Here is a 19,805-nt window from a genome sequence, read left to right as displayed (position 1 = left end):
TCACATGTGGACGATATAAAATGCATTCATTTTCTGAAGTGGAAGGCTATAGTGCCACTTTGACAGGTCTTCTTCATTGGTAGCTTGTTATCATTGAGCTAGCAAATATTCTTTCTCGACAAAATCTCCTTTCCTGACAGACCACTCTTTCTTTCATGAGAGAGAGAGAGAGAGAGAGAGAGCATGCGTACATGCCTGCATGTGAGAGAGATCGTACACAATCTTTAACACAGGCAAACAAACCTCGTGCTGCTCTTGTGAATCAAAATTGGATTGCATTGCCAATAAAATAGTACATTACATCACGTTACAAGCTTGGAACAAAAGGCTTTGCGAGAGTAACTGCCTTCGCCTGACCTGCTTGTTTTCAGGTCTTTGAAAAAGGCCTAGATGAGAGCAAAACCTTCTGACTAAGCACTCTGCCATACTGTATAAAACATCCAGACACTATAGAACTGTACATCACAACCAGGTTCTTGGAAGTAGAACCTCTTTCCTGTAATGACTACAATACAGACAGACTGTATGAATGTAGAACAGAGCCCTCAAAGTTTTACCCATCTCAACGGCATTCCAAGGCATTATAGACCTCCAGACCTTTAACTCGCCTCTCTTTCAAGATCCTACAGTAGTAGTCAAAGAAGGAGTTCAGAACATTTGAGGAAAAAGTATGCCATGAAAACAGCCGATATTCACCATTACCATCCCTGAAACTTTGCTTTTGCAGCATAGCAAAGAGCTAATGTGCAATCAACTGCTGATATCGTTTCCTCTGAGAATGCCTTTACCAGATGTGACAATGCACTACTTGTATACACTATACTTCCTGGAGAGATATGCTCAATTCCTGAGCAGACTTCCCAATTTCACCACTTCTCCTGCAAAAATCAGTACGCAATAATGAACAACAAAGCTTTGTTAGCTCTTTGCAAGGAAAACTGTAGGTCTAGTCTCGTGAGCAATATAGCCAACCTAGTGCTATAGCAAGCATTAAACGTGATTTCTCTGCCCAACTGACTCTGAATGTGGATTATGTGCCTCATGGCCTGTCTTTAGTAGAAAAATACACTTGCCAACTTATAAAAATTAAGACCTACCAATTATTTGCACAGAAATATTGAACCCAATTTGTTCTTCCAGCGTGTCATTGGCAATACAAGTACAAATATTAGTCTGCCTACATCTTGTTAATTCATGGATTTGATTGACTTGAAACAAGAAATACAAAAGAAAAACATACATTGAGATTGGATTAAATGCTTATGAAAGTTTCTGTTGAAGCATGGGATCAATATGAATCACAGATAATCACAGATCATAAAGACATGAAGATAAGGATTAAGCATTAATCATCTCTAACAGTGGTCAAAGCTTGGTCATGAGGTCTTGCGCCTTTCAACTTCTTTATAAGATACTGACAAACACAATTTTGTCAAGTAATAGTGACTGAAACAAATGGTTGATCCTGATATAAAGAATAAGACAGAAGACAAGTAACATGTATCAATCTAGTCATGATTTCACACAAGAAACTGTGAAGAACCTATTTGTCTTGTGAAGTGACAGAGACCCCCGGGGGCCCTTGTATTTCACACAAGAAACTGTCAGACACATGGTGAATCTATTTGTCCTGTGAAGTGATAGAGACCGAAAAACACGTAACACCAGTGTATAATGCTAGCAACAAGTCAGAGAAGGCAGTGAATTATCTTTCAATCTCACTCTTCTTGAAATACTCCCCAAGGACCACAGTAACAACTTTGTCCTAGCCATTCCAACCAGCGTTCAAACACGCAACTTATAGTTACTAGAAATTATTTCAGAGTTGCACTATGCAATAAATATAGAACCCACAGTACCTCAAAAGTGGGGTTAAACTTTGTGTGATAGCTTGAAGTTCTGTATAGCATGTATTACACCGCTCAATCCTGTAAACATACAAAATAACAGTATTCATTATTTATCTCTAGAAACTATAAAATCACTCAGATAAGATAATGGACCACATATAGCCTAGAAAAAGTATAGGCCATCAAATTACTCGCTCTCAACAACAATTCGTGAACTCATACCAAGCTTTGAAATGATTTTGGAGTCCTGTAGCATTTGCAGTTTCATATATTGCAGACGCAACTGTTGAACATATTTTGTGTGGTTCTACATAAGATAAACATGTTGGAGTATAGGAACAATGTTAGATATGATCAATGCCCCACCCTCATTAGGTGCTACCAATGATCCATGGTGCTCAAAGTTGTAAGGCCCCCATTATGAGGAGAAGCCAAATGTGAGCCCGGACATTGGTTGAGTCCTGACTTGTATATCAGATGAGCTCTATGTGACCGGATGGCAAAAAAGGTGACCGTTGTGGGTCTAACCTTTGGGTTAGATGGAGTGGTTAAGTTGATAGCAACTCGAGACGCATTGCATCAAGTTGCGGGATAAGGGAATTAAAAGGGGCCCCTATTTTGGGGTTCGGGGGCTGTGGAAGCTGCCCCTGGCTGGGGGGTCCCAGGGGGGCCAGCCCCCCCCTGGCGGGTGTCTGGGGGTAGCGCTCCCGGCCCGATGGTAAAGGGAATATTCCCTAGAATATTCCCTAGCCGACTAGTGGAGGCTCATACGGTAGGTCGGTCAAGCCGACCTAACAACCTTCGCGGGCTATAAAAGCTAAACCCCTTCAACAGCCATCAATTACTCATCTTTCGCCCAATCAGAGTTATTGTTCCAGCTAGCCTTAAGCTCTTCACCTATCTTCTGTCTAGATCGCCATCTAAGCTTCACACAGTGGAAGCACACGGGTGGACAGAGCCATCTTTGTATCCACACGGGTGGACAGAGCCATCTTTGTATCAGTTGTTTGGAGTTAAAGAATTTACTGATTCTCCTCTTATCTGTTGTGAACTCTCTATCTCTTTCTCAGATTCTGTTCGCTGCGCCGTGTAATTTTTACAAACAAAAGACTTAGTTCTTTTGGTCAATTATTGTGAAGGCAACGGACAAGGTTGTGTGGCAGATATCAAGCATGAAACACCACAACCGTGCAAGCGTCAATCTGACAAGGTTGGGTTGCACGAAAATGCTATGGCACTTTTTGTTCCAGCAGCACAGCTCAATAGGTCCGCTGCCACTGGAGGCAGCAAGTGCGGATTGTCATGGACTTCAACAAGTGTGATCAAGCAGGCGGTTGCTAGCATAACAAGAATACAGCACAACCATGTAGAGCACAATTGATGTGGTACTAATAGACCAAGTGGCAGCACCAATAGCCAAAACAATGGCATCCAACCATCAATCACCACTCGTCAAAGTTTATAGAAGCTGACGCAATGGCACTGGCTTCAGATGGAAACCGGCCAAGGTGTGGCACTCAATGGCAGTAGCTGCATGGAGGGTAATCACAAGCAATGGCGATGGAGGTAAGTGGCTTTGATACCATTATTGGCCCAAGTGTGAGGTAATTGCATGATCAATTGAACAAAATGAATGAACTAATCAGTGCACAGATAATCACAAAAAAGAAGCGATGTATTAATGAATAAGAGATAGTCACGCGATGGCACTGGCTTTAGATGGAAACCGGCCAAGGTGTGGCACTCAATGGCAATGGCTGTGTGGAGGGTAGTCACAAGCAATGGCAATGGAGGTAAATGGCTTTGTTACCATTATTGGCCCAAGTGTGAGGTAATTGCATGATCAATTGAACAAAATGAATGAACTAATCAGTGCACAGATAATCACAAAAAAGAAGCGATGTATTAATGAATAAGAGATAGTCAAACACTCGAGGCGACCACAATGAATAATGCCACACTTATGTGCTAATGACGCACAAAGTCTCTTCTTATAGTAAAATCAAACCCTAAACGGCTTAACCGTCATAGGAGACCCAAATTGAAACCTAACCCTAGTGTCAATTATGGTCTAGGACACAAGGGGTAATAACTGTTTTTAATGACAATCTAAATGTCTGAGGAGCCTAGATCGTGGATCAAAGGACATCTACACATAGCCCATAAGATGGCTACAAATACCACTCTTACCCTCATCTTTAACTACTATCCCTCCTCTCTCCAATACCTCAAACTAGGGGAGCAAGAGATAGAACTCAAAGCATCAATTTCCATCATGAGCTCCACTAAGGAGACAATCCAAAAGTTATGTTAGCTGAAAAAAGACGCTTCCTCATTGAGTTCATCACCACTATCTTATCCAAGTTAGACGATGATCACTCTGACATATTTCAAAAGTTCCATTCCAACTTTTGTAAAAATGGATCTTTGTAAATGTTCCGAGCAATAAACTATGCTCAACCATTATGACATCCAATATTTGTGAGACTTAATATTGCAAGGAAACAAAGAAAAACAAATACTTAAAGTTGAATATGATAATTGTTCAAAATTTTATAGCCATGGATACAAAATAAATAAAGACAATTTGAGGATTGAAGAAAGGGAATCCCCCTCCCCCAAGAAATGCATTTCTACTCAACCCAAGTCCCTTATGAGCTTAGTTACAATCGAGTTGAGAGTAAGGAGAAGTCTCTCTCACTTTTGCAAGATTGTGTGAAGAATATACAAATATACATATATCACATTGAGAGTAGCACGAGAGAGAAATAAGTCCTTCATGGTTGATCAGTTATACATTGCCATGGCTTTCTTCCTTTTATACTGAATTTACAGGCCTGCTATCCTATAAAACATAAATGATAGAAAAGAAAAATAGAAGGATTTGATGACGATGGAGATGGCTAGAGACCACGACCGACCTTAAAGCTATCTTCTGTTAAGGTACATGAGTTTACAGCAAGAAAAACTGATGTAGAATGAGAGAAAATAAGCTCTTTTTATAGGAGAAAGAGAGACTTAGTGCAAATAGGGAAAGTGGAATAGCACAATACAGCCATCCAACCACGTGTTTGAATATAGTGGAATACTTAGAAGCTTATTTTACAAGTGTTTTGACACTATCGCCTTCCCTTTGGAGCTAAAAACCATCAAGAATAGAAATAATCAAATTTACTAAGCATTATTGCATTACAAACTTACTATTTTTTAGAATGTCATCCCTATTTATGATGAGCATTTTAGGTTAATCCAAGGCTCTTAAAATTTTGGGACCTCCTAAAAGTTAGGGGTCCCCCCAATATAGATGGAAGGATTGTGTGAAAGCTCTTCTCGAGTACATAACAAACATAGTGCTACAATTCTTACTTGAGTTTTGTATGCAAAGATATGGCGCATTCTAACTTTCAATCTACATATATACATTGTATAAACTTTCCATAATCATGCTATCTTCCTGATTGTAAATATCTATTTTAAAGGATCTAGCCCACACTTCAAGGCATTAATCATTTCTCTGTGTGAGATAGAGCTTGACATTCTTGAGTTTCAATTATAGGCACCCAATTGGGTCATATAGGTGAACCTATGTTCTATCTTTCTTCTAACCCACTACATGGGGCCCCCTATAACCTATGGCCACTCATCAATCTAGCTCTAATGCACTTTTCTAGATATCTATTACTTTTTTTTTTTGCAAGTAAAATGTGGCTAAATATATTACTCAGAAGGTTGATTACAATGGGGTGCTCATGCTCAATAGACTAGCTAGAGCTGATGCAAATCACAAATACATCATGTATACAAGCCTCTCAAGGCGGTCTGGGGGCAAGAAGCCATGTGAGGGGGGTATGCCCATCTGCGGCTGTCTACTTGCATCATGAAGAACAGGTCCTAGCCGCCCCAGGTGCGCAAAAGGTGAAAATGGAGCTCCTGATGAGCTCAAGGCTCGCCTTGCACCTGGTCCCACTGGCCGCGGAGGGAGTGGATGACCGAAGTCCAAAGCTGCCAAAGTCACTTGTACTGAAAGGCACTCCCCGCCAAAGACCTCCTGACCAGATATGCCATCCTGTAAGACTCCCTACGATCTTCCATACCTCTGAGAAGTCTGTTGTGGGCTCCAGTACTTGGCAGCTCGGTAAAGCCTCCAAGCCGCCCACTACACCAGCCTCAATGATGAAGATCGTGTCCTGCATCCCGGTCTCATACAAAAGGTGACGGCCCTAGCTGACTACCTGCTAGCAAAAGGCCCCCCACGAGATACATCCAAGGCTAGGTGCCACACAACGGAGAATACGGCAAGCTCCTCTCCATACGAGCTATGCCACCTCACAAGACCAAAGGCAGTGCTTTGGGGTTTCCAAGTGCTACTGTGGGCAACGCTTACACCCTCCATCCTGCTGCATCTCGGCCAGCCAACTCCCAACCGCCAAATCTCCATGTGCCAAAAGCCAAAGGAAATACGACACCCTCCTTGGCCTCCAACTGTCCCAAAGGCGGCGTCAAAAAGTCCAACGGAAGGCATCATGATGCTGAGCTCTGCCCAGTATCTGCTACGCGAAGGCGCCCAATCCATGTCCTCCTACATCAGTACATGTCTACCAATCCTGGCTATGTACTCCCAGAACCTCAATGGCTTCTTGGTGACCGCAATGGCCAACCATAACCACTCTCCAGGGTCCCACTCCAACTCATCAAGTGGCCTGCTCTCCCATATCCAGAGACGCTACTCTTGGAACTCCTCCCAGAGCACATAAAGGTCCAAACACCAGGTCTTTCCCTGGAGACCCCAACCACATGAAACCTCCTACAACGAGATCTGCCCAAATATAGCCATCATGTACAGAGAAAGTTGTCTTCTTACACCCTTCATGCATTTCTCTTGCTTTTCCTTTGTTTTGTTAGCTTTCAATGAAATAATTAAATATGTCATTAAAATTTATTTTCTCAGCTATTAATTTTTTTATTCAAGTGTCCCAACCCGAAACTTGGCCCAAGATCAAACAAAGCTTTCCTTGAGGTTCACTTACATTGAACTAATCAAATCTTTGCACAAACTTATAGATTAATTAATTTGTTTTTCAAATCACAAAACCTTAATTAGTGATGGACCTAGCTGCCCATGTCCCAGCAGAACTCGTGCAATGTCATGGAACCACCAAAAGATGCTCCAAAGATAAGTCACATCCACATGACACTCATAAGTAAATGTTCCTACTTTTAAGCATTGGGAAGTTTATTTTGCTTACAACAAGAGAGACATACTTTGCCTAATAAGCTCAAAAAATCAACACATCATCTTGTTTACCTAGTTCAAAACCAAAAAGTTTTGCTTGACTTCGGGGTTTCCCAAAGCCAGGGCCCTTTGGCATGGTATCTTTAGTTCCTTGATTCGTTTAATAAACAACGGGTGGTAGATGTTGTACATGAGGGGACAAGTTTGGTTTTTAGACCAATAAATTAGGATAGACAAGTCACTCATAGAGAGATGAATGTTTGACAAAAGAATAGAAGAGATTCATAACTCTAACCTGTAGGTTGTATGTGATTGTCAACTTACGCCAAATTCTTGTTGAAAACTAGAAAAAGCAAGTATGTAAATGGCCCAAAGTGGCAAGCTTCTTACAAATTGTTTGAATCTCTTCCTAGCATATGGTGAAGAATGATCCTTACCTTCTGTTTGGTATGTTATAGCCATGGTTGCATTCCATCCGTGGACGGATACATATAGATCTGCACAAGTCCGGTCATGCATATACGATCCACCTAGTTTTCATTCTTTCTTTTTGTTTTGAGTTGGTGTTCAAAGAAAAGTTGTTTTTTGCTCTACCCTTTTCCTATTTCTCCTCATTGACCTCTGTCTATACCTCACTCTACCTCTACATCCTCTTCCTCGTGTCTCATCCCCTATAGCTCTAGCTCTATTTCCTCTTCCTTTGCCTCCTCTTCTTTCCCTTCCCTTGCATCTACCTATATCTCCATATCCTTTACTCCTCTTACAATGTCTAAGCCTCTTCATGAAGCCTTCCCATTATACACAGCTTACCTTAAGTCTTAGCCTTAAGTTTTTTTTGTATCTACTATCTACTACTTTTTGTACTTGCCACTTGGCACTTATGGCTTGCTATATTGTGATCCATGAACCATGCATGATCCATTATTGCAGCTAGCTTTTTCTAAAATTCATTGTATATGTCTTCAATCTTATAAATAAAATTGGATCTTAGAAATTACTTGTGATTAGAGTCTTGGATTTACAATTTGTCTCAATCTCTAGTCATATTCATGACTTGTTGCTGAAAATTGAAGCAAAGGCATTTGTGGTTTGTAAACTGTATTAATATTGGATGGATAATACCTTGTGATAATCTATCTCATGGGAAGCCACTCTCATGTTAAAACAAGTAATATTTACTAGCCTAACCCTTTATTTCTATGTATATTTTTATGACATAAGAAACTTCGGATTTAATCCGAGATTATTTTGTGTACATTTGGTACCGTACTAAGTCTACAAACTAGACGGATCAGACAGATCGTACCTAACTACCCTAAACTAGACCCTCTCTCGGCATTTATACATTGGCGCAAAAAATAGAATCTAAGCCAAAAGGAGACTATTGGATTGAATGGCCGCTCAATAGCCAAGCGTAGAGAGTGAGAGTGAAAGTAGACACACAAAGAAGTGTACAAGAGTACCTTCATTGAAAATGAATCACAAGAATGGAAGTACAAGGAACAACCCTAGGGTTACATAGACCTACACACTAAAGTGTGTTCATAAAGGGAAAAAAACCCCTCCCATGAAAGGGTAAAAAGCGCCCATGAATAGAGTTGATTCACACCAAAACAAACTCACAGGAAAATACAAGGTGTATTTAGCAAACACCCTTGGAGTGAATGATGTGAATGAAACAAGGATATCATAGATTGATCCCCGAATGGAAGTAAGCCCAAACCTTTGCAAAAAGCTTTGAACTTTTCTCTAGATGGAACCTTCCTAAATATGTCTACTATGTTGTCCTATGTAGGCACATAGACCAAATCAATCCTCCTTACATCATCTTTTTTCCATGAAGATAATTGATTTAAGTAAAATATTTTACATCAGACCATAGGTCAGCTTAGAACTCTCTCTCCGAAAAACCTATACATCAGACCATCTAGTCAACAATCTCTCTCTCTCTCTCTCTCTCTCTCTCTCTCTCTCTCTCTCTCTCTCTCTTTTTCGTAAAAGGTAATTGTATTAATTACGAAAAAAATACAAGATTACGTGATTACAAGATACATGACGACAATCTAAGCCATCATGTGAAGAGGTTCTAAGTACTACAAGTTACAAAGTCATGGCAAAGACGCGAAGGAAATTGCCATATGCCAGGGACGTAAGTCCTCCCTAGAGAGCAAGTCAGAATGCTAGAGAAGATCTAACTACCAATACAAGAGGCCCTTAAGCCTCGCAATATGCCGCTGAACATTATAGGCGGAATCAAAAAGAAAAGCATTTCGAATGGTCCAGTTATGCCAATAGCCCCAATATCCAAGAAAGTGATACATGAGCTTCATATGTGGCTGTGCCGGAGTGGGGTATTTGGGCTGCCCAAAAACCCAATCAAAGGGGCACAGGGTGAAACCAACCACCCCTTGCCAAACAGCCGACAAAAATAACCAGACTTTCTTAGCGATGGGGCAAGAAATAAATCGGTGGCCGGCGGATTCCACAGTAGTGATGCAAAAGAAACAGCTGCCATTCGAGATTCGTCGCTTGGAAAGAGCTGAAGCAAGCGGAAGACCACCAATCATCACTCTCCAAAGAAAGACTTCATATTTGAAGGGTGTCTTGTTCAACCAGCCCTCCATCACAGTTGCCCTCCACCATGACCGGGATTTACGCAATCCCCATAAAGCATTCGCTTTAGTAACTAGCCATTGATGATCTTTAATCAGAAGATGATACACTTGGTTAGCAGAAGCTTTGCTTAAATACAGCCGGCCTTGTAGGTCCCAATCCTGCCAGGGATGATCCGAAGCAAGGGCAGGAAAGGGTTGTCTGCTCTGAAGCACCCTCAAAAGCTGTTCCCATAAAGGCCTATATCCACGAGGGATCCTGAAAAGCCTCCTAGCTGTACGAAACGATATAAGCACATTGCGACTGGCAAGGGTGGCATCCGCGATTGAAGACAAGCCCAAATGTGCCATCCGGTCGAATTGTGGTCTAAGCTCATGTTTACCTTCCCATGAAAGTAAACGCAAGACTGCCAGCAATTCCAATTGAAAAGAGTTAGTAGCTAAGCGATCCTCAGCTGGATGCCACTGAGCCTTCTGGAGGACCAGTTTCCAGGAACATACCAAATGAGTAAGCAGCGATGAAGAAGAACTGGAGAACCGCGAATCAGCATTAAGAACATGCCACCAAGAACTCCGGATTTGGATATTGCCATGCAGAAGCCCATGGCCCGCCTGGAGCGGTCTGCAACCTGTCCATAGTAACCCTAGTGCACAAAAATGGGCATAACTTTCACAACATAACTCCAATTGGGGAGATTTTTAATTCAAACCGGAGGGGATGAAGCCCTCTTTGAGATGATCTATAGGTTTTACCCCCAGATTTAGGACAAAATTTTCTGCAATGGGATCTTTGTGACAATTCTGCAGGACTGTGACCAAAAACACTGTCTATCCCTTAGTCCCAATGTCTTACATGGAGAGAGCATAGATCAAGGGGCCTGATCTGACACATCAATATCCGACTCCGTGCGGCTGAGAATGGCAGATTTGAGCGCATTGATACGAAGGCCGGACGCCTGACCCAAGAGACCCCAAACATCCAATGCTTTTCGAAGGTTATCCTTGTCCGCACGCAAAATCATAAAGCTATCATCCGCCAGGGATTGGCTAATGAAGTGTTGTCCTGTAGGAAGCGACAATCTGGCCAACTGGGAAGAGGCTGCCATATGAGATAACATCGAAAGAACTGGATGTGTCGCAAGGGCAAAGAATAGAGGGCTCAAAGGGCACCCCTGTCTGACAGAGCGGGCAAGGACAAATGGCTCAATAACACCTCCGTTCAGCATGACTCGCGAAGACGTCGCAGCGCTAATGGTGTAGATTAGACGAGACATCCAAGCACCAAAGCCCATAGCAGACATAAGTTCAGCAACGAAAGACCAGTCCAAATAGTCAAAAGCCTTTTCCAAGTCCAGTTGAATCAGTACTACCTCCTGATTAGAATGCCTTGCATAATCAATTGCCAGTTGAGCATTCAATACATTGTGCAGAATATTTCAGCCCTTAATGAAACCATACTGGAGAGGGTGCACAATGGCAGGGAGATGCTTATGGAGTCGATTCGCCATTACTTTGGAAAAGATTTTGTACCTAGAACCCATTGAAGAAATTGGGCGCCACTGTGTCAACGTAGATGGCGAAGGAACTTTTGGAAGCAGTTTAATAAGTCCTTTCCATGAGGAAGGCATGATCCCCTTTTCCCACACCTGCTGAAACAAAGCCTGCAATGGTTTCGCCAGTTGGGTAGCAAAAGCTTCAAAGAACTCATTGGTGAGACCATCCGAACCCGGACTTTTATCCTTGGGCAAGTGTAACAAGACGTCCATAACCTCTGCCTCACAAATATCTGACTCCATAATAGCTTGCATGTCCTGTGGAAGCTGATTGTGGACCAGGTCATAAAAAACCGAACGGGCCTGAGTAATTTGGGCTGAAGGTGGAGAAGTGGAACCGAGAAGGTCGCGGAAATAATTCCTGCACATATGCACAATAGTCTGCGGATCCAGGATAAGGTGGCCTTCTGCATCCTCGAATCTGGTCATATTCTCTCGAGCAGGAGAGGCGTGGAGAGCTCAAAAGAACTTATGGGTTTGGCACGCACTATCTTGCAAAGTCTCCGTCAGATGTTGCAATTTGGCCTGCTGATATGATTTCAACTGGAACTCTTTAATAAGATTAGCCACCCGCATAGCCAGTGCGAGCAGAAATGCATCATCCGGAGTGTCCACCAGCAGAGAACGAACCAAAACCAGCAGGTCCTCCGCTGCCTGTCGACGCCGCTGACAAAGAGAGGTATGATAGATCCCATACTACCGAGCAACCCGCTGCACATTAGAGAGCAATCTTTCAAATGACGCAGTGCCCTCAGAGGAGAAGTCCAAGAAGAATCTGTCAATCAATTGCTGCATATAGCCCTGAAAGATTGCATGCTTCAAGTAAGACGAGTTGAAACGCAAAGGGAGTCTCTCCAGAAATTGCTTGAAAGGTGCAATGGGTTGTGCAAGCAGCTCGAGCTGCAAAGGGAAATGGTCCTACAAGGCATATTGCTGCAACACTTTTCTTTCGAGCATCTCGGGAAGAAAATCATCATTCTGCATGATATATATACGGTCCAACCGCGACCACGTTGTTGCATACTGGGCAGAATGGAAAGTAAACCCTGTAGAAGACGGGTGTAGCCAGGACCAGAGATCTTGCTTAAGAACAGCAAGAGCCAACTCATGCCACATACGACTTTCCGGCGCATCCATTACCGAATGCTCCGATGTGGACTGGGAAGAATCAACACACATATTGAAATCCCCCATAAAGAAGCCCCGTCTGACAAGTGACAAGGAGGTCTGCAAAGTCTGCTAAAGCTCCCGACGAGATAACGAATCATTCGGAGCATAAAGGCCAAGTAACCATAAGATTTCCCCTTCGAATAAAATTTCAATCACCAAAAAGCGGCCATGAACACCATTTTTAATAAGAACAAGCTGATATTTGTCATGTACAATCATGAGCACACCCGAATAATGCATGGCCTGTGTCCCTGCATAGAACAAACGAAAGCCATGGCAATCCACAACTTTTCCGGCTTCACCATGACTCTTGTGCTCAACAGCGCACAGGACATCCCACTGATTCTCATACAATACAGTCCACATGGCATGTTACTTGTGTCAAGAACAAATTCCTCGCACATTCCATGTGGCTATTTTCATGTGTATTCAAAACAAAATCAGGTACGAGGCACAGCTTGCCTCGATTTGACTTTGTCGGCGAGAATGTCCAGGACTCCCTCGTCCAAGAAATCCGCCAACACCGCAAAAGAGTTCTGAGGACCAGATTTGGAAGTAGACGGCATATCTGCTGGCTTGGGGTGGGAACGGGGATAACGATGGTCCCACGAGGTAATGACGTTGCCTCTGGTATCAAAAGCCAGCTTAGCAGGTGGACCCTTTGGACGATCCGAATACATTTTCCTGGCGGGCTGAGGAAGGGGCAGAGGAAACCATAGCAGGAGCAGAGCGCTCAGAAGACAACATTTCCTTCTTGCGCATATATGTACGCATGGAATCTTGTGAGGTAGTAGGCACAGTATTCTCCATGCCAGCAACAACCCTGTTGCCTTTTTTTGCACGTACTTCAACCCAATCACTGGCACGGCAATCCAGACCCGAAACCTGTTGTTTACCTTTGTCCAGAACTTGAGACGGGTGGATAGTATCCAGCGACGGCATCACACACCATATCTTCCATGGGCGGCGCAACATGGCCAACATCTGAAGTGTGTTGCTGCTCCGGGCATTCGGCCATAAAATGCCCCAACCGTCCACAGGAAAAGCAATGTCCTGCAAAATTGCCCCATTTCAATCGAAAGTGTAACGGATGCATGCCAGAGCAATTGAGACGTAACCAAGCAGGCCTTTCCTTGCAGTGTCCCATAACATACACAAGCGGTTGCGATTCACAGCCCTAAGACTGGGAGGGACCAGAACAGTGCCCACAGCGGCCAAAGCATCCTTCAATAGTGGCCAATAAACAGCCGGACAATTTTCCACTTCTACCCACACAGGGCATTCACGTTGCAGCAGATGCTGAAAATCTGCCATTGGGCGCCATGGAACAACATGAACCAACCGGCGATCAAAAAACAAAGGCAGTTTAGACAGGAGAGCAGCACGGTGTGTCTCAGATTTCAATAGGACCTCAAAAAAACCTCGGGACCCAACAAAAATCTCTTCAACACATTCCCCTTGTAGCAGACTGTGCAGCCACTGGCAAATACGTGAAAGCAGCGGGATTCGACTAGTGAAGAAGAGTATCACAGCGCAATCATAAAATACCGAAAAGGAGCGTAGGACAGTTTTTGGGTCCACGGTGGCTTCCAGAACATCGTCAAGTGCAGAGTCAGAAAAGACTTCCTGATTATGTTGAACATAATCGCCAAGCAGAGTATTGGCAAATTCCACCAAATGCTCTCAGTCAACATCCTGAGAGTCCACAGAATCTGAAGCAACCTAAGCATAGGAATGATCCTGATGAACACCTATCTCTTCCGAAGTATGCTTGGTACGTTTACCCGCAGGCTGGATGTCAGGACCAGGGGGCATCTCTTCGGTGCACGGAACCATATCCTCAGGTTCCTCAGTATCAGAATCCGGGCCAAGTGCTGCCACCGTTTGGTCTATGAAATCTAGATCCAAACCAGCCATCGTGTATCACGATCGGATCTCGAAGGAGGACTGACGCACGGTGGATAGCAGGAAACGCAACCTTGTCCTCCACAGTCGCGACCTGTCCCAAGAGGGCACACGGCAAGACACAACCCTAACAGTGCAGGGGCAGGAGGGTGGAGCACAGGGCGGACAGTCGATGGCAGAGGGGGACAGTCGGAGGCGCAGGGCAGGGGCCAGGCGGCAGCCGAAACCCTAACGCGCAGGGCGAAAGGACGAAGCACAGGCGAAATGCAGGCGCAGAGCTTCAGAGACAGGCGACAGTGCAGGCGGCAGCGCAAGCTCTGGGGCAAGCAACGTGACAGGCGAGGGGCGTCAGGAGCAGACGACGGAGCAGGCGATGGGCAAGCGGGACTGCAGACGGGCAGGCGAGGGGCGTCAGGAGCAGGCGACGAGCAGGAGACTGGCTCTCTCTCTCTCTCTCTCTCTCTCTCTCTCTCTCTCTCTCTCTCTCTCTCTCTGTGTGTGCACATTCGAACCTGGGTCGAGGCGCTGCCCTAGACGAGCAGAAGGTGCAAGGAAGATCGCGGCAGCAAGAAATGTCCCGTCACGAGCAGAGTCGCCATCGCTCCTCGACGACCATCTCAACTCTCTCTCTCTCTCTCTCTCTCTCTCTCTCTCTCTCTCTCTCTCTCTCTCTCTCTCTCTCTCTCTCTCTCTCTCTCTCTCTCTCTCTCTCTCTCTCTCTCTCTCTCTCCCTCTCTTTTTTTTTTCGTAAAAGGTAATTGTATTAATTATGGAAAAAAGGTACAAGATTACATGATTACATGATTACATGATTACAAGAGGCACGAGGGCCCTAGGCCAACGTGTGGGAAATCCCCGTCCTAATGCACTAAAAAGGTTACACTAATCATGGCAACAACCCAGAGGCAATTGCCATATGCCAGGGATGCAAATCCTCCCTAGGGAGCAAGTCGGAGTGCCGGATGAGATCTAACTACCAATGCAAGAGCCCTTTAAGCTTGGCAATATGTCTCGGTACATTAGAGGCCGAATCAAAGAGAAAAGCATTGCGCGTGGTCCATATGTGCCAGCATCCCCAGTATCTGAAAAAGTGAAATAAGATCTTCATATGTAACTTTGGCGGTGTGGGGTACTTTGGGCGCACAAAAACCCAATCGAAAGGAGTTAGTGAGGACCCCACCACTGCGCGCCAGATTTGCGACAAGAGTGACCAGATATTCTTGGCGAGCGGGCAAGAAAGAAAACGATGTCGGGCCGATTCTGCAGTAGTGGTGCAGAAGAAACAATGCCATTCGAGATTCGACGCTTGGAAAGGGCCGAGGCAAGAGGAAGACCACCAATCATTACACGCCAAAGAAAGACCTTGCATTTGAAAGGTGCCTTATTCAACCAGCCCTCCATCAGCGTTGCCTGCCACCATGACAGCGATTTCCGCAATCCCCAAACAGTATTAGCTTTCACACCCAACCATTGGTGATCTTGAATGAGAAGATGATACACCTGATTAGTAGAGGCCTTTTCCAGACTCAACCGGCCTGCAAGGTCCAAGTCCTGCCAAGGACGATCCACAGCCAAGGCAAGAAAGGGTTGCCTACCCTGAAGCTCCAACAAAAGCTTTCCCCATAAACCACGGTATCCGCGTGGGATCCTGAAAAGTCTCCTAGCAGTCCGAAACGATGCGAGGACATTGCGAGTGGCAAGGGTAGCATCCACAATCGAAGTCACACCTAAACGGGCCATGCGGTTGAATCTCAGTCTGAGCTGATGTTTGTCTTCCCATGAAAGTAATCTCGATACTGCCAACAATTCCAGCTGAAAGGAGTTAGTCTGCAAGCGGTCCCCCACTGGATGCCAACGGGCCTTTTGGAGCACCGCTTTCCAAGAGCCGACCAAGTGCAATAACAAAGAGGAAGAGGGACTGGAAAATCGAGAGTCAGCATTAAGGACATGCCACCAGGAGGCCCGAAGTCGTGTGTTACCATGGCGTACCCGCTGTCCTCAAGAAAATAACGGGCTATGATGGTCCACGGGTGATGATCCACACACATGGCACGAAAAAGAGACCAACAAAGAGCCAGCATATGAGTTCTGCATCCAAAATCGCTCCACCACCCATGCGTTTCAGGGTACATGTATGTGACCATGAAATCCACGAAATGCCTGCCTGCAGTGAATCCTTCTTTCATAGCATGAAACGAATGGGATGAGTGAGAGCCTTCAAAGTAGTAGGCGTCCACGGCAGCAATGGCAGGAAATACCTTAGCATTGGTAGCATAATTGTCTGAGCCACTTTGAGGCGGACATGGAATGGCCACACTTGCGACTTCCAATACATAAACTTCGCCGCCAGTTTTTGTGAAATCCACTCCAGTAGGTCCTTTAGCCGTACATCCACCCCCAATGGGTATCCAAGATGCCTGACAATGGAGCCACGGGAAACCACCTGGCCCTGCCAGCCTAATGACTGTAAATCAGGCTCCGTGCAACTGAGAATGGCTGACTTAAAGGCATTGATGCGAAGACCAGAGGCCTGACCAAAGAGCGTCCAAACATCTAATGCCTTTCGAATGTTGTCCCTGTCCGCCCGCAAAATCATAAAGGTGTCATCAGCCAAAGATTGGCTAATAAAGTGCTGCCCCAAAGGAAGAGACAATCCTGCCAGCTGAGCAGAAGCCGCCATTGAAGATAGCATTGAAAGGACCGGGTGAGTCGCCAGGGCAAAGAAGAGAGGACTCGAAGGGCAACCCTGTCTGACCGAGCGTGCAAGGACAAATGGCTCTGTAACCCCACCATTGAGCATGACTCTTGAAGAAGCCGCAGCACTAATGGTGTAGATCAATCGAGACATCCGAGTACCAAAGCCCATAGCAGACATGAGATCAGCAATGAAAGACCAGTCCACATAGTCAAACGCCTTTTCCAAGTCCAATTGAATCAATACCACTTCCTGACTGGAGTGCCACGCATAGTCAATAGCCATTTGCACATTTAAGATATTATGCAGAATGTTGCGGCCCTTAATGAAACCATATTGGAGAGGATGCACAATAGCTGGAAGGTGCTTGTAAAGCCAATTCGCCAGTACTTTGGAGAAGATTTTATACATCGAGCCCATCAAAGAAATTGGTCTCCAGTGTTGCAGCATGGACGGCGAAGGGACCTTTGGAATAAGTTTGATAAGGCCTTCTTTCCATGAGGAAGGCATGACCCCTGTGTCCCAAACCTGCTGAAACATGACCGCCAATGGTTTCACCAACTGCGTGGCCGAGTTCTCAAAGAATTCATTAGTGAGACCATTCCAACCAGGACTTTTATCCTTAGGCAGGTGCAACAAAACATCCATAACCTCCTCCTCGCAAATATCCGCCTCCAAAGTGGTTTGCATATCAAGTGGAACCTGCTGGCGGACCAGATGATAGTAGACCGAGCGGGCATGCGTAACCTGGCTAGAAGGCGAGGGAGAAGAACCAAGAAGTTCCATAAAATAATTTTTGCACATATTGACAATGGTCTGCGGATCAGTGACCATACAACCTTCCGAATCCTGGAGTCTAGTCATATTTTCGCGAGCCGGAGAAGATTGCAAGGCGCGAAAGAACTTATGAGACTGGCATGCGCTATCTTGCAATGTGTCAGTCAAGTTATGCAGCTTGGCCTGCTGATAAGATTTCAACTGAAACACTTGAATAAGATGGGCCAAACGCCTCTCCAGTGACAGCAGAAAATCATCATCTGGGGAATCCACGAGCAAGGAACGGACCAGAGCCAATAAGTCCTCTGCTGCATGTCGACGTCGCCGACAAAGAGAGGCATGATGAATCCCATACTGTCGAGCAACCCGCTGCACATTAGAGAGCAGTCGTGCAAATGAAGCCAAGCCCTCAGAGGCGAAGTCCAATAAGAACCTCTCAATTAATTGCTGCATATAGCCCTGAAAAATTGGATGCTTCAAATAAGAGGAGTTGAAACGTAAAGGGAGCCTATCCAGCAACTGCATAAAAGGTGCAATAGGTTGTGCCCGCATCTCAAGCTGGAGGGGGAAATGGTCCGACAACGCATATTGCTGCAAGACCTTCATTTCCAGCATCTCAGGAAGAAAATCATCCCCCTGCATGATATACATTCGGTCCAACCGCGACCAAGTAGTTGCATATTGGGCGGAATGAAAAGTAAACCCTGAAAAAGGGTGAAGCCACGACCAAAGATCTTGCTTAAGTACGCGCAAAGCAAAGGAATTCCACACCCGGCTTTCCGGCATATCCATTATCGAATGCCCTGAAGTGGACTGAGAAGAGTCAACACACATATTGAAATCGCCCATCAAAAACCCCCTTCGGCCAAGTGACATGGAGCCCTGCAAAGTCGACCAAAGATCCCGTCGGGATGCGGGATCATTCAGAGCATAGAGGCCCAGCAACCATAAAATCTCTCCTTCAAATAAGACTTCGATTACCAGAAAGCGGCCCTGCACATCATTTTTAACAAGAACAGGCTGGTATTTCTCATGGACAATCATCAGCACGCCCGAATAGTGCGTGGCATGTGTCCCTGCATAAAACAGACAGAATCCATGACAATCCACAACTTTTCCTGCTTCACCGTGACTTTTGTGCTCAACTACACACAATACATCCCACTGGTTCTCATGCAAGACAGTCCACATGGTATGTTGCTTATGGCGAGAGCAAATGCCTCGCAAATTCCACGTGGCTATCTTCAAAAAAAGGTAAGTCAAGAACGAGGCGCCTGTTGCCTCGATTTCACCTTTTCCGCGAGAGCATCCAGGACACCCTCATCCAAAAAATCAGCCAATACTGCAATCGAATTCTGGCGACCTGCTTTAGAGGTAGAAGGAAAATCCACTGCCTTGGGAGTGGGGCAAGGATAACGCCAATCCCAGGGTGTAATCACATTACCTTTTATATCAAACGCCAGCTTAGCAGGTGGGCCCTTGGGACCGTCTGTATAGACTTTCCTTGTAGACTGATTACGGGAGGCAGACGGGGCCATAGTTCCCTCCCTCCCTCCCTCTCTCTCTCTCTCTCTCTCTCTCTCTCTCTCTCTCTCTCTCTCTCTCTCTCTCTCTCTCTCTCTCTCTCTATATATATATATATATATATATATATATATATATATATATATATATATATAAAAATAAAACTAACATTGTGATCACTAATAATGCCCCTCAATATGCTTTGTTCGTGCATAAAATACAAGATTTCATGCAACTCCCAAGGCACTCTAACTGTGAGTGTGGATACATCTAACTCACAAAACTACAATATACAAGTTCGATAAAAGGTGTCTGAGCCAAACAACACTCGAATGTCAACTCGAAGTGGCCACTGTAGATTGCTTCTTGCTAAGCCAAGGGATACAAGCATCCCTCAAGTAAGAAACACTTTCCAAACAGTGTTGCAAGGGTAAAACACACCCAAAATTTGAGTGCCTTTTAGGTATCAAAAGACATACTATTGCT

The 19,805-nt window shown here is 44.8% G+C and overlaps 1 protein-coding gene across 3 annotated transcripts in view; it reads right to left on the bottom strand.

Moving 5' to 3' along the window:
* Nucleotides 1-253: 253 nt before the first annotated feature.
* Nucleotides 254-19,805, bottom strand: part of LOC148014011 (katanin p80 WD40 repeat-containing subunit B1 homolog KTN80.4-like) — a 75,988-nt gene continuing 56,436 nt past the window's right edge. For 2 of the 3 annotated variants that reach the window (XR_015688632.1, XR_015688631.1), the window contains exons 17-19: nucleotides 1,860-1,928; nucleotides 703-878; nucleotides 254-623 (exon numbers count right to left, since the gene is read on the bottom strand). Coding sequence is in view for 1 of the 3 variants with exons in the window: in XM_087666644.1 (XP_087522770.1) it covers nucleotides 818-878; nucleotides 1,860-1,928 (130 nt within the window). In the remaining 2 variants the exon portion in view is untranslated. Of the gene's footprint in view, nucleotides 879-1,859; nucleotides 1,929-19,805 lie in introns of all 3 variants that reach the window. The other variant, XM_087666644.1, reaches the window with a different exon arrangement.

The sequence above is a fragment of the Lygodium microphyllum genome, chromosome 25 (assembly GCF_053477565.2).
Source record: "Lygodium microphyllum isolate KBCC chromosome 25, Lygodium_microphyllum_v1.1.10, whole genome shotgun sequence".
NCBI classification, from domain to species: Eukaryota; Viridiplantae; Streptophyta; class Polypodiopsida; order Schizaeales; family Lygodiaceae; genus Lygodium; species Lygodium microphyllum.
Note: the sequence above shows the minus strand (reverse complement) of the source record. Positions and strands in the feature narration are given on the sequence as shown.